General features: G+C 30.6%; 1 protein-coding gene across 2 annotated transcripts in view; it reads right to left on the reverse strand.

The window, feature by feature from the left end:
- Window positions 1–12,778, reverse strand: part of LOC148629737 (WASH complex subunit 5-like) — a 28,295-nt gene extending 15,517 nt beyond the window's left edge. The window contains exons 1-12 of one of the 2 annotated variants that reach the window (XM_088556334.1): window positions 12,723–12,778; window positions 12,220–12,502; window positions 8,872–8,978; window positions 7,884–7,968; window positions 7,137–7,237; window positions 6,813–6,935; window positions 6,066–6,291; window positions 3,287–3,400; window positions 2,846–3,023; window positions 1,339–1,463; window positions 813–942; window positions 327–439 (exon numbers count right to left, since the gene is read on the reverse strand). In XM_088556334.1, the coding sequence (XP_088412460.1) occupies window positions 327–439; window positions 813–942; window positions 1,339–1,463; window positions 2,846–3,023; window positions 3,287–3,400; window positions 6,066–6,291; window positions 6,813–6,935; window positions 7,137–7,237; window positions 7,884–7,968; window positions 8,872–8,978; window positions 12,220–12,444 (1,527 nt within the window). In that variant the 5' untranslated portion in view covers window positions 12,445–12,502; window positions 12,723–12,778. The other variant, XM_088556337.1, reaches the window with a different exon arrangement.
- Window positions 12,779–13,012: the final 234 nt, after the last annotated feature.

Below are 13,012 nucleotides of genomic sequence, written 5' to 3' on the forward strand. Positions count from 1 at the left end.
TCTATATACTTAGGCTACTCAACTTTATAGATTTTTAAGCACATTCTATTTCATCTTTGGTAAATTTATCTTTAGTTAGCGCCTACAAAAGTTAAATGTTAGAAAAATTTAAAAATGACATAAAATATTTTTTTCATTTAAGAACTGAAGGGTTGACTGACTGAAGCAATAAACCAGTTTTCGGATACCCTGTCCGACATTTTTACTCTTGAAGGGATAGTTGAACATTTGTGCAATATAAGGATACACATTATATCATGCTGTCAACAGAACCATAAAATATTTCACAATGGTTAACTCTCGTTTTTCTATGTAGAATAAAGTACCTCTTCTAAAGCTTGTATTAATTGTACGATCTTTCTCCCAGCTGATGTAGAGTCATCAAAACTTAATGAAGTTATTTGTTTACTCATCTCTGTAAACCAAGCTTGTAGATTCTCTGTAAAAAAATTATTCTGGATAGAATTGGATTTAAAGTACCCAGTACATGATCATGAACATTCAAGGTCTGTATAAAATTTAGCACCTGAATACGTTTTACCTCTCTAATGAAATATGGGTTTTATTGTGCAAATTTTTTTCTAAGTTGTCACTGAAATGTTGTCCAATTTCTGAGTGCATAAAATTCATTTTTATAGGTGGTTACATTTGTAATCAATTGTAATAAATAATTTGAGTGAAGCATGTATTCAAATGTAAAGTATGCTAATCATATCGAAATTCCTATAAATAAAAAAAGAACTAATCTCTAATTTTTAATTTAAGATAATGAATGTCTATCTAAGGGTTGTCAAAATCTTTCAAGCTATTACCATTTTTCTCCACCCGTGTGAGAGGTTTAGTTCCGGAGAAAACTTCCCCTAATTCCTGCATTCTCTCTGATCCTTCCTTTTTATGTTCTTCCCATTTGTTCTGTTTCTCATTCAACATGTGTTTAAACATCTAAAACAATCAAATCAATTCAAAGAAATGGGTTATTTACAAATTTTTTTTACAATGTTTAAAAAAGATCTAATATTTGAATGGTTTGTGTTTGAATTAATTTTAATTGTAAATTAAACTTAAATTTCTAATATTTAATAGACTTATTGTCGAAACCAATAAATCAATACATAAAAAATGTTTATGCATGTACATGTACTGAAATATTTTTTAAACATACACAACCTCGTAATATTATGGTATTGATGTACATGTAAAGAGGAAAGTATGCATTAAGATACATGTTGTATAGTAAATTTGCAGGAAAAAAAATATTGCCCTAGAATTCATATTTCTTGTTTCATACCAGGTATTACAATGCATTAGGTAATCAATAATCTATATCTAGAATATTACCTCTTTCAATTTGAACTCAAACTGTCCTACACTGAGTAACAACCTAAAGACTGTCAAAGCATTAAACTTGGCATCTGTTAAAACCTGTTCCCTTAACATTCTACATCTCTTGTTCATATCAGCACCTAAATATTTAAAAGACATTTTCATATTGTAGCAGGATAACAACAAATTGCCACATTCAAGGTACAAATACAACTTACAGTTTCCCTAAGGCAGTTGACCTTAAAATACAACTTACATTTTGCCTCAGGCAGTTGACCTTAAAATACAACTTACTGTTTGCCTAAAGCAGTTGCCCTTAACCCAATGTGAAAAAATTGTTTCAATGAATCATATAATGCCTGAAATCAAAAATTGAAGTGCAATCTGTGCATAGAACATGGACAAACAGTCTAATACTTCTAAGAAATAAACAGTGGACAAACAGTCTAATACTTCTAAGACATAGAACATGGACAAACAGTCTAATACTTCTAAGACATAGAACATGGACAAACAGTCTAATACTTCTAAGACATAGAACATGGACAAACAGTCAAATACTTCTAAGACATAAACAGTGGACAAACAGTCTAATACTTCTAAGACATAAACAGTGGACAAACAGTCTAATACTTCTAAGACATAAACAGTGGACAAACAGTCTAATACTTCTAAGACATAGAACATGGACAAACAGGCTCATACTTCTAAGACATAAACAGTGGACAAACAGTCTAATACTTCTAAGACATAGAACATGGACAAACAGGCTCATACTTCTAAGACATAAACAGTGGACAAACAGTCTAATACTTCTAAGACATAAACAGTGGACAAACAGTCTAATACTTCTAAGACATAGAACATGGACAAACAGTCTAATACTTCTAAGACATAAACAGTGGACAAACAGTCTAATACTTCTAAGACATAGAACATGGACAAACAGTCTAATACTTCTAAGACATAAACAGTGGACAAACAGTCTAATACTTCTAAGACATAAACAGTGGACAAACAGTCTAATACTTCTAAGACATAGAACATGGACAAACAGGCTAATACTTCTAAGACATAGAACATGGACAAACAGTCTAATACTTCTAAGACATAGAACATGGACAAACAGGCTAATACTTCTAAGACTTCTAAGACATAAACAGTGGACAAACAGTCTAATACTTCTAAGACATAGAACATGGACAAACAGTCTAATACTTCTAAGACATAGAACATGGACAAACAGTCTAATACTTCTAAGACATTGAACGTGGACAAACAGGCTCATACTTCTAAGACATAGAACATGGACAAACAGTCTAATACTTCTAAGAAATAAACAATGTATGTTATACTCACACAGCATGAAAGTAAAGTTTTAAATAGAAACTAATGCATGCAACCATTTCAAGGAGAGGCAATATGACTTCTTGTCAAATGAATATACAATTATGAATACAAGCAAAAAAAAGAATATCCAGTACAGTTATAACACATTTTCTCACTAAAATATCAAACTTACTAGGTGACAGTGCACAGGTATGCAGCATCAGCCATCGGAGGGTGACATTACTTTCTCTCATCACATTCATCATTTTAGGTATACTGTCTAATACATATTCTTCTGTTAACACACCCTCTTTTAAATATTTATTCAGCGGGTCAAATAGCCTTTCCAGTTTTCTTGAATACTTAGTTGCCTGGGTGACAAAAACTTAGTTGACATATCATGTCATTTCACCACACAATCATAAACAACTGACAATTTCCTAGATTCTCTTAAGTTCATTTGCATTAAATCTGTGTTTATGTGTGCATCAAGAAAACACTGGTACCCACATTCATTTTTTTTTGTGTATTCTTCCTTTAATGCACTTTTCTATTGCATGAGTTATTCCTAATGTGTGAACTACCCATTTCCAATACCAGTAACAAGTTTTGTATGATAATAAATAATGCTTACTTGTTCTCTGACATTGCCAGGCTCCAGTGTATTATTCAGTGCAGTAGATGCTGCTTTATAAGGGGACCAGGCATCCAACAGATTAACATTCATTCCCATGTACACACTTATTACCTACAAATAAATTGTCAAACTAACAACAGATCATATCTGATTCATAATTCATCTAAGTTTGACCAATAAGTACTTTCATTCTCTTACTTTTCAGCTTTAGTCAATACTGTAAAAAAATAATTTTACAGCACAAGAAGCAAAATACTGGAATTGTGGTTGGTGTTGTAAGTCTGTAAATACAAATGTAGCTGGTGGAAAACAATACAACAACTTTTATTTTATTTTTCTTTAAATCAAAGGTAAAGCCATACTGTACATCTATCGCTTTAAATCAAAGGTAAAGCCATACTGTACATCTATCGCTTTAAATCAAAGGTAAAGCCATACTGTACATCTATCGCTTAAAATCAAAGGTAAAGCCATACTGTACATCTATCGCTTAAAATCAAAGGTAAAGCCATACTGTACATCTATCGCTTAAAATCAAAGGTAAAGCCATACTGTACATCTATCGCTTTAAATCAAAGGTAAAGCCATACTGTACATCTATCGCTTTAAATCAAAGGTAAAGCCATACTGTACATCTATCGCTTTAAATCAAAGGTAAAGCCATACTGTACATCTATCGCTTAAAATCAAAGGTAAAGCCATACTGTACATCTATCGCTTTAAATCAAAGGTAAAGCCATACTGTACATCTATCGCTTTAAATCAAAGGTAAAGCCATACTGTACATCTATCACTTTAAATCAAAGGTAAAGCCATACTGTACATCTATCACTTTAAATCAAAGGTAAAGCCATACTGTACATCTATCACTTTAAATCAAAGGTAAAGCCATACTGTACATCTATCACTTAAAATCAAAGGTAAAGCCATACTGTACATCTATCACTTTAAATCAAAGGTAAAGCCATACTGTACATCTATCACTTTAAATCAAAGGTAAAGCCATACTGTACATCTATCACTTGAAATCAAAGGTAAAGCCATACTGTACATCTATCACTTGAAATCAAAGGTAAAGCCATACTGTACATCTATCACTTGAAATCAAAGGTAAAGCCATACTGTACATCTATCACTTAAAATCAAAGGTAAAGCCATACTGTACATCTATCACTTAAAATCAAAGGTAAAGCCATACTGTACATCTATCACTTAAAATCAAAGGTAAAGCCATACTGTACATCTATCACTTAAAATCAAAGGTAAAGCCATACTGTACATCTATCACTTAAAATCAAAGGTAAAGCCATACTGTACATCTATCACTTAAAATCAAAGGTAAAGCCATACTGTACATCTATCACTTAAAATCAAAGGTAAAGCCATACTGTACATCTATCACTTAAAATCAAAGGTAAAGCCATACTGTACATGTATCACTTAAAATCAAAGGTAAAGCCATACTGTACATGTATCACTTAAAATCAAAGGTAAAGCCATACTGTACATGTATCACTTAAAATCAAAGGTAAAGCCATACTGTACATGTATCACTTTAAATCAAAGGTAAAGCCATACTGTACATCTATCACTTAAAATCAAAGGTAAAGCCATACTGTACATCTATCACTTAAAATCAAAGGTAAAGCCATACTGTACATCTATCACTTAAAATCAAAGGTAAAGCCATACTGTACATCTATCACTTTAAATCAAAGGTAAAGCCATACTGTACATCTATCACTTTAAATCAAAGGTAAAGCCATACTGTACATCTATCACTTTAAATCAAAGGTAAAGCCATACTGTACATCTATCACTTTAAATCAAAGGTAAAGCCATACTGTACATCTATCACTTTAAATCAAAGGTAAAGCCATACTGTACATCTATCACTTTAAATCAAAGGTAAAGCCATACTGTACATCTATCACTTTAAATCAAAGGTAAAGCCATACTGTACATCTATCACTTTAAATCAAAGGTAAAGCCATACTGTACATCTATCACTTTAAATCAAAGGTAAAGCCATACTGTACATCTATCACTTTAAATCAAAGGTAAAGCCATACTGTACATCTATCACTTTAAATCAAAGGTAAAGCCATACTGTACATCTATCACTTTAAATCAAAGGTAAAGCCATACTGTACATCTATCACTTTAAATCAAAGGTAAAGCCATACTGTACATCTATCACTTTAAATCAAAGGTAAAGCCATACTGTACATCTATCACTTAAAATCAAAGGTAAAGCCATACTGTACATCTATCACTTAAAATCAAAGGTAAAGCCATACTGTACATCTATCACTTGAAATCAAAGGTAAAGCCATACTGTACATCTATCACTTAAAATCAAAGGTAAAGCCATACTGTACATCTATCACTTTAAATCAAAGGTAAAGCCATACTGTACATCTATCACTTAAAATCAAAGGTAAAGCCATACTGTACATCTATCACTTAAAATCAAAGGTAAAGCCATACTGTACATCTATCACTTTAAATCAAAGGTAAAGCCATACTGTACATCTATCACTTTAAATCAAAGGTAAAGCCATACTGTACATCTATCACTTTACATCAAAGGTAAAGCCATACTGTACATCTATCACTTCAAATCAAAGGTAAAGCCATACTGTACATCTATCACTTCAAATAGGAATTAAGTGTTTCTCTATAGTGTTTACACTCAATATCTAAATATTCAAAATGTTTTAGTATTTACTGGTATGCAATTCTGAACCTATTAAATACAATTATAGGTATTTACCCAGTTATCTGGAAAATGTTTATCAACAATTTCTCTCATCTTAGCTTGTTGGTTTTGTAAAATTTCTGGTTCAAAATAAAGAATAACATAAAGCATTGAGGCCTGTGTAGCAAGAGCTGTTGATCTATGTTCAGGTAGAGGATATGCAGAAATCTGATTGTATATGTCATCTGACCTCAAACGACCAATCACCATGTTGATGAAATCAGTGTTGATATGCACACGACTGAAACAGATACAAGTGAGAATACTGATACACACAGAAATGAAGTTGTTTTCATTTCTATGAACATCAAAAATGTAGTACTTAATACGAAAATTTCATACATTCATATACTCATGAAAAAGGCTAAATGGTAGAAAAGTTAAAAAAAAATGGTTAAATGAAAATTCTGATATACTATAGGCCAAATAAAGATTCTGTGAGATGGCTAAAAGGGGTGTCTTGCACATGCAATTTATAAAACTTTTTACAACTATACTAATGAGTAGGCACCATAGAAGTAGAAGACAATTTTTGTCACCTGATGCAAATGTTTTTCCCATTATTTTTTTTATTGTCATTTGAAAAAAATCAATGTTAACTTAAGACCTTGATTTGGTTGTTTATTTGTTACGCTTCAAGTTTCACTTTTTGACAATTTTAATAAGGCAGTTAGTTAAGAATACAAAAGTATGTGTATAAACCACTTATCTTCAGTCACTTATCTACGCCATTTTGTCTGTAATATTACACATCAGACTTACTTGAAATAAGACTCTGGATAGTTTGGTGGTCTTTTAGCACCAGGAGCATTGGAAAAGCCAGTACTTCTCAAAAGTTTACATACATCATCTATGTTAGAGTCACCTGCTGCTGCTTTCTGGGCACTGTAATATGCAAAACACTGAATGTCAATGAACAGTGCTAATAATTAAAATGCAATTAATTGCACAATACAAAAAAATACATCATCAGAATCACATGGTACTGACTAAAATGATGAAAATGGTTAAAACTCAGTGAATTATAACATTATAATACGAACAAAAGTCTTGCTCATAATAAGCATGCCATAAACTGTACATTACCTGTATCTATAATATGATACTAGCATCCTTTCTCTGGTCAGGCCATCTATCTTGGTATCAATAATCATTAACATTACACCATATAAATAAAGTGACTCGCACTGAAAAGTTAAACTCAAAATACATGTACACTGCACTGGCAATACTATGAATATATGACAAATACAAGTATATGTATATGCTATCAGTAAATTAAACATGTACTTAATGTCCCAATAAATTTGTAAATGTTTAATATAGTCTGTTGTATTTTTTTTTTTTGTTTCCTTTTTTGATGTTGTTTGGTAACAATACAATTTTATGGACTATAATCTAAATGTTACAAAATTTCTTATATCAATTTTGATTTTTTTACACATGTATATTGATATTTATTCTGACTATTTTATATTTTATATTGTTTTCATCATTGTTTAATTCCTGTATGATAACTAAGCATTAGGACTAGTAGTTTTCAAATGAGTTCCATATCACTCTTGACTGTTGAACTGTGAATTTCATGGCTTAAAATGACTTCTTTCCAAATTTGTATGAATTTTGAGGAAATAATCAGTTTTGCCATCTTTTAACTATAAGACAACATTTTTTTTTAGCTATTGAATAGAATTGATTATTTCAAATATAGACCTCCAATAAATCTTAATTTGGTTGATATATATACATGTATGTACATACATATTACTTGTTTATGTTAAGTCTGTACATTTATCATAATTTTATGTCCAATTAAAATCAAAAATTATTTACCAGTAACTGTTTTCCATCATCATTAACAAGGACACTTTCTAGTGAGTGCTGAATATATATTCCTTCTTCAAGATCTTCCAAGAATCTAAAAAGAACAAATGGCAATTACTTATAATATTTTCTTTTTTAAGTCGAATCGGATCAAGAAAATTTGTTATGTGAACACTTATACCTAGTCACTACAGTAGATTCTTGTTAATCCCATGGCCTATTTGTCAAAAAAATATGCAATTTCAAGGAATATGCAATTAACCAGTGTTCTAGGATTTTTCAGAAATTGAGGATTCATCTGGAAAACATCCATATAAAATCAACTTTCCCACAATCATTGACTGCTTTCCTAACAAAACAAATCCTTACAGCGTATGAATTTTTCAACTTGCCATGGAAAAGTGTAACTAAGTACCTAACTTTCCCTGACCCAAATTTCACTTGCACCAGGTAACGGGAAATAGGAATCCTAGAACACTGAATTAACAGAAACTATCATTTCAATAGGAAAATACCAAACATTTTCAATGTTTAAGTGGGACATATTATTTTATCATGTTTAATTAGATTCCTGCCTAGGTGTCTAGTCAAAAGAAAGAAAATATTGTTGTAAAAACCAAGATCTTTAAAAAAAAAAAAAAAAAACCTGAGATATTTCACCAATGATGTATTGTTGTTTCACCCATTTAGGTACATTTTTAAGTGAATTTTGAAAAATATGCAATTAAGAAGAATTTTTCTAACTTTTGTTCTTATTTTATGCAAATAAGAGGAATTGTTTACAAGGATAAGATAGGAAATGTTTTTGTTCTTAGAGATTCTATACAATTATCAGGAATATGCAATTAACAGGTATGTGATTAAGTGGAACCCACTGTACTACTAAACTGAGTATGACAGATCCTCCACTGTGTCATAACAATAATGTAAAAAACAATAATCATCATGAACCTAGCAAAAGATCCAAAAGTATTGATGTACCATGAAAAAAACTTACTTTGTTAGATCTGTAACATATTTGTGGACACTGGAGAATGCTTGATAAAATCTTGTGAGAATTTCAATGTTATTTTCTCTAAATTCTTCATCTAAATCTTGAAGTTCCTGCAATGGATAAACTAGTTTTGGAAAGAACTAAAATACTACATCTAGTTCATGTAACCGAAATACCTACTTTGCTCTCATGATTTATTTTGCTCTCACACAATCTCCCTCTCAAGATTTTATTTCTTTAAATCATATCTATGAACATATAATCCAGCTGCACAAAAGATGTTTTCTATTTCAAATTGAACATTGCTATTATACAAAAAAATGTTTATATACAAAATGTACATTTGTATAGCCTTACCAGTATGTTTTTTTAATTAGTACTACAAAAAATCGGGATGTGAATCATTTTTGAGTCTGAGTAAATTTACTTTTTGAACAACTAAAAAATGCAGTAGTATTCAAAATTCATTTTAAATTTAAACCATGCAAAAAATTCCCTTGGCATGAACTCAGTATCCAGAAAGACATAAATCAGAAAAAATGTTTTCCTTTATTTTCAAAAAAAAAAAAATTCAATAAGTTAACATATATATTCAACAATAAATGCTGCAACACCAGCTATATTTTTATGTCTTCTACACTTAGGCTTTACAATGTACAGTCTAGCTTAGCCCATTGGTAAAGTATTGACCGCCTCGATTTTCCTAGATGGGAAAACCAGGTTTATCCAAGCTGGGCGACACTCCCTGTATTGAATGCCTAATACAGGCATGAGGACAATGTGTTTTTTATACTTTAATGTATTTTACAACAAATATATACATGTAAGACATACATGTACATGTATGATAGTAATATTTCCTTGTATTGTTGGTAAATACATTGTACACAGAAACAGTAAATGCAACCAGTTTCTTATTCAATTTCATCTTTTCCTCTCAACATTCTATAACAGAATACAAGTTTTGAATATTTTATGTATGCCTAGTTTGTATATTCAATTTATTAATAATCTTTCTAAGTATTGTACAATTAAATTGCTAATTAAACTTAAAAATGCCCTTTAAGCTTAGGGATTTTTTTGTATAAATGTACAGATGAAACAGATAATAGGATAATTAATTGGAAGAAGTGAATAACCCAAATATGATCATGAGTGCCGAAGAACGCCTAGATTTAACAATTGTGACGAACTTGTTCCACACACGAATTAAATCTTACTGCATTCTTGGCATCATATTTTGGTTATTTATGATAACCAATTGATTATCCTGTTTATTATATAGATTTACTCGATTATTTGATGCAATTTTCAACATAAATTTCAAATCTTGTGAACAGCAGATTGATTTCAAAGTTGTAATGATTTGGCAGGACAAAGTCTGAGAGTGAAATTACTGATTTTTTTTTCAGTATTGCCTGCATAGCTGGGTTTTTGCAACCCTGTAGTACAGTAGAAAGGAGATACAAAATGTACATGTAACTGTTTTGTTATTGTCATTCTTGAGTTGATAATCACAAAAGATGTTTATTGGCTCCCTGATGTGTCATCAGTAAACTCAATGTGCAAAACTCAGATCCATAATAAATATAATAATATAATAATATTCTTTATTGGCACAAACACAATTACAATAATTGGCAAAGGCCCATATAATTGATATATAAAAGAGTAATATATATAGTAGCGGTATATATGTAAATAGAATATTAATCAAATGTTATGAGAAGAGATATTTGTTATGAAATAAAATTTTTTCTGATAGAAAAAATAATATCTAAAAAATTAGTGATAATCTTTAGTATAGGAATCACTGAATATACATTGTTCCAGTGTGTAGTAATTAATTGAATCAATATCTTTTTTGAGGATATTTGATAATTTGGACATAAATTGACTTCTAACTTTGGAGTATTTTTCACATTTTAGCAAAAAATGTAATTCATCTTCAACCTCCCCAGAGTTGCAAACTTTACATAATCTCTCGTTTGCAGGAATTGATAGATGACGGCCTTTTTCTATTTCCAAATTATGGCTACTGATTCTAATATTGCAAAGAGAGGATCTTTCTGATCTTTTTTGTAAAATATCAACAAAGCTTGCTCGTTTGTATCCAATGTGTATATTTCGATAAAATGTTAGTTTATTTAAATTTTGGATTTGGGAATGTTGCTCTTGCATAAATTGATCGGTTATTCATTGTTTTATATTTGATAAAATAGGTTTAAAGCTACATTTTTGATAGATTATGTGTGAAAAACCAAGTTTATTGATAATAGAATACATTCTCTTTGTCCAAGTGTTATTGTTTCCTGTAGCTTGAAATATTTTGAAAGCCAAAGTGTTTTCTGAGGAAAGAAGATGATTTAAAAATTCAACACAGGAAAACATAATTTTTGAGTGAAGTGGGAGTCGTCCAAGTTCAGAACGACATGCAGCATTTGTAGCTTTGCAATGCACACCAAGAATTTCCTTGATGAATTTTAAATGAAATTTTTCTACAACTGAGTTATTTAAAGTACATGTATCAATATCTATACCCCAGACTTCACTACAGTACAAAAGAATGGGGCTAATTAAAGTATCAAACAGCTTTTCTAATAGATGACATGAATGATCTAGCCCTAGTGACTTTTTTATCTTGATTAAAGCTTTTCTAGCCTTTTCCATTAGCAAAGATACAGCTAAATTAAATTTACCATTATAATGTAACATGACACCAAGATAACAATATTTTGGTACTGTTTGAATGATATTATTATTGTATGTAAACTCATTAATATAAGATCTACCATTTGAATTAAATACAATAACTTTAGATTTGGACACATTAACATATAATTTCCAATTACAGCAATATTCATGAACAATATTTAAGTTAGTTTGTAAACCTTGTTTACTTTCAGATAATATAACTAAGTCATCAGCATATAAAAGACAATTTACTGATATATTCCCAATTTTTACAGGATTGCAATTATTTGACTTTAAATACCTTTACAATGTCATCTAAAAAAATATTAAATAATAAAGGACTCAAAACATCACCTTGTTTGACACCACATTCTGATTTGAATGTGGAACTTAGTCCATTCGAAAATTTGATTCTATTTGTAGTATTATGATACATAGAAATGCCTCTGACTCTTTAAATCCAATTGAGTTATCTCCTGAATGTGCATTTTATTGTCAATAACAGACTAATCTAGTCCTACAGTGTATAACATACATGTAAGACAAGGTAGTTACACTATGCATTATATTTGGATGTTTATGTGTGCAACATATGAAAAGTCAAGCATTTACAAAGTCTACTGTAAAAATCTTTGATGTAACTTAAACAAAACTTACCATTTTTGATTCAATCTTGTTATCGAAATATTCTGCATTTCTAAAGTAGCTAAAATCGCTGATTATATCTACATATTTGTTCCTTTCTTGTGGGTTCTCTTGTTTAAAAAATGGTGGGATGACTTCGGATAATCTCAACAGTTCTGCCAAAATTGCATTTCCCCTTGAAACCAATCGTAATATGTTTTGTCCACATTGATTATTTTCAGCGAGAAAATCTGCCATGGTTTCCACAGAATATATAGTTATTTAATGGTGACTGAATCAGGAACAGTACATGTACCTGGTAGAATAAATGAAAAAAAATTATAGAGGTCTAGAAGAACTCCGCCCCCTTAGAAAAAATGTATGTAAACCCGGGTATGATCTCAAAGTCAATTCTAGTAACTTCTTTTATGACTAGCTTAATCAATACTTAAGAGGCAAACTTTGAATGTGAAATGCATCTTAAGTTGATAGGAAATTATCGTTAAAAAGTGTAGTAATTCGAAGACAGAGTTTACTTCCGGAAACTAGTAGAGCGCCATCTGTTCGGTTTATGTAGAGTTTACGGTCTCGTTAATTACCGACAAGAAGCGTCAAGAAGCGACAATAAATTAAAAGAAAGAGTAATCAAGGGAACCAAGGTTATAGCGGTAATCAAAAGAATGTAATCCAGGGACAAAGACCAGACATGGAAAACAGACATACACAACAAAGAACATAAAGTAACTATAATCATACATACAAAGTAACAAAAGCAAATGAGCAACTCGGACTCCACTAAAAACTGGGAGCATGGACCAGGTGCACC

The sequence above is a fragment of the Perna viridis genome, chromosome 1 (assembly GCF_037379345.1).
Source record: "Perna viridis isolate PV_CMFRI_1.1 ecotype Kerala chromosome 1, ASM3737934v1, whole genome shotgun sequence".
Taxonomy (NCBI): domain Eukaryota; kingdom Metazoa; phylum Mollusca; class Bivalvia; order Mytilida; family Mytilidae; genus Perna; species Perna viridis.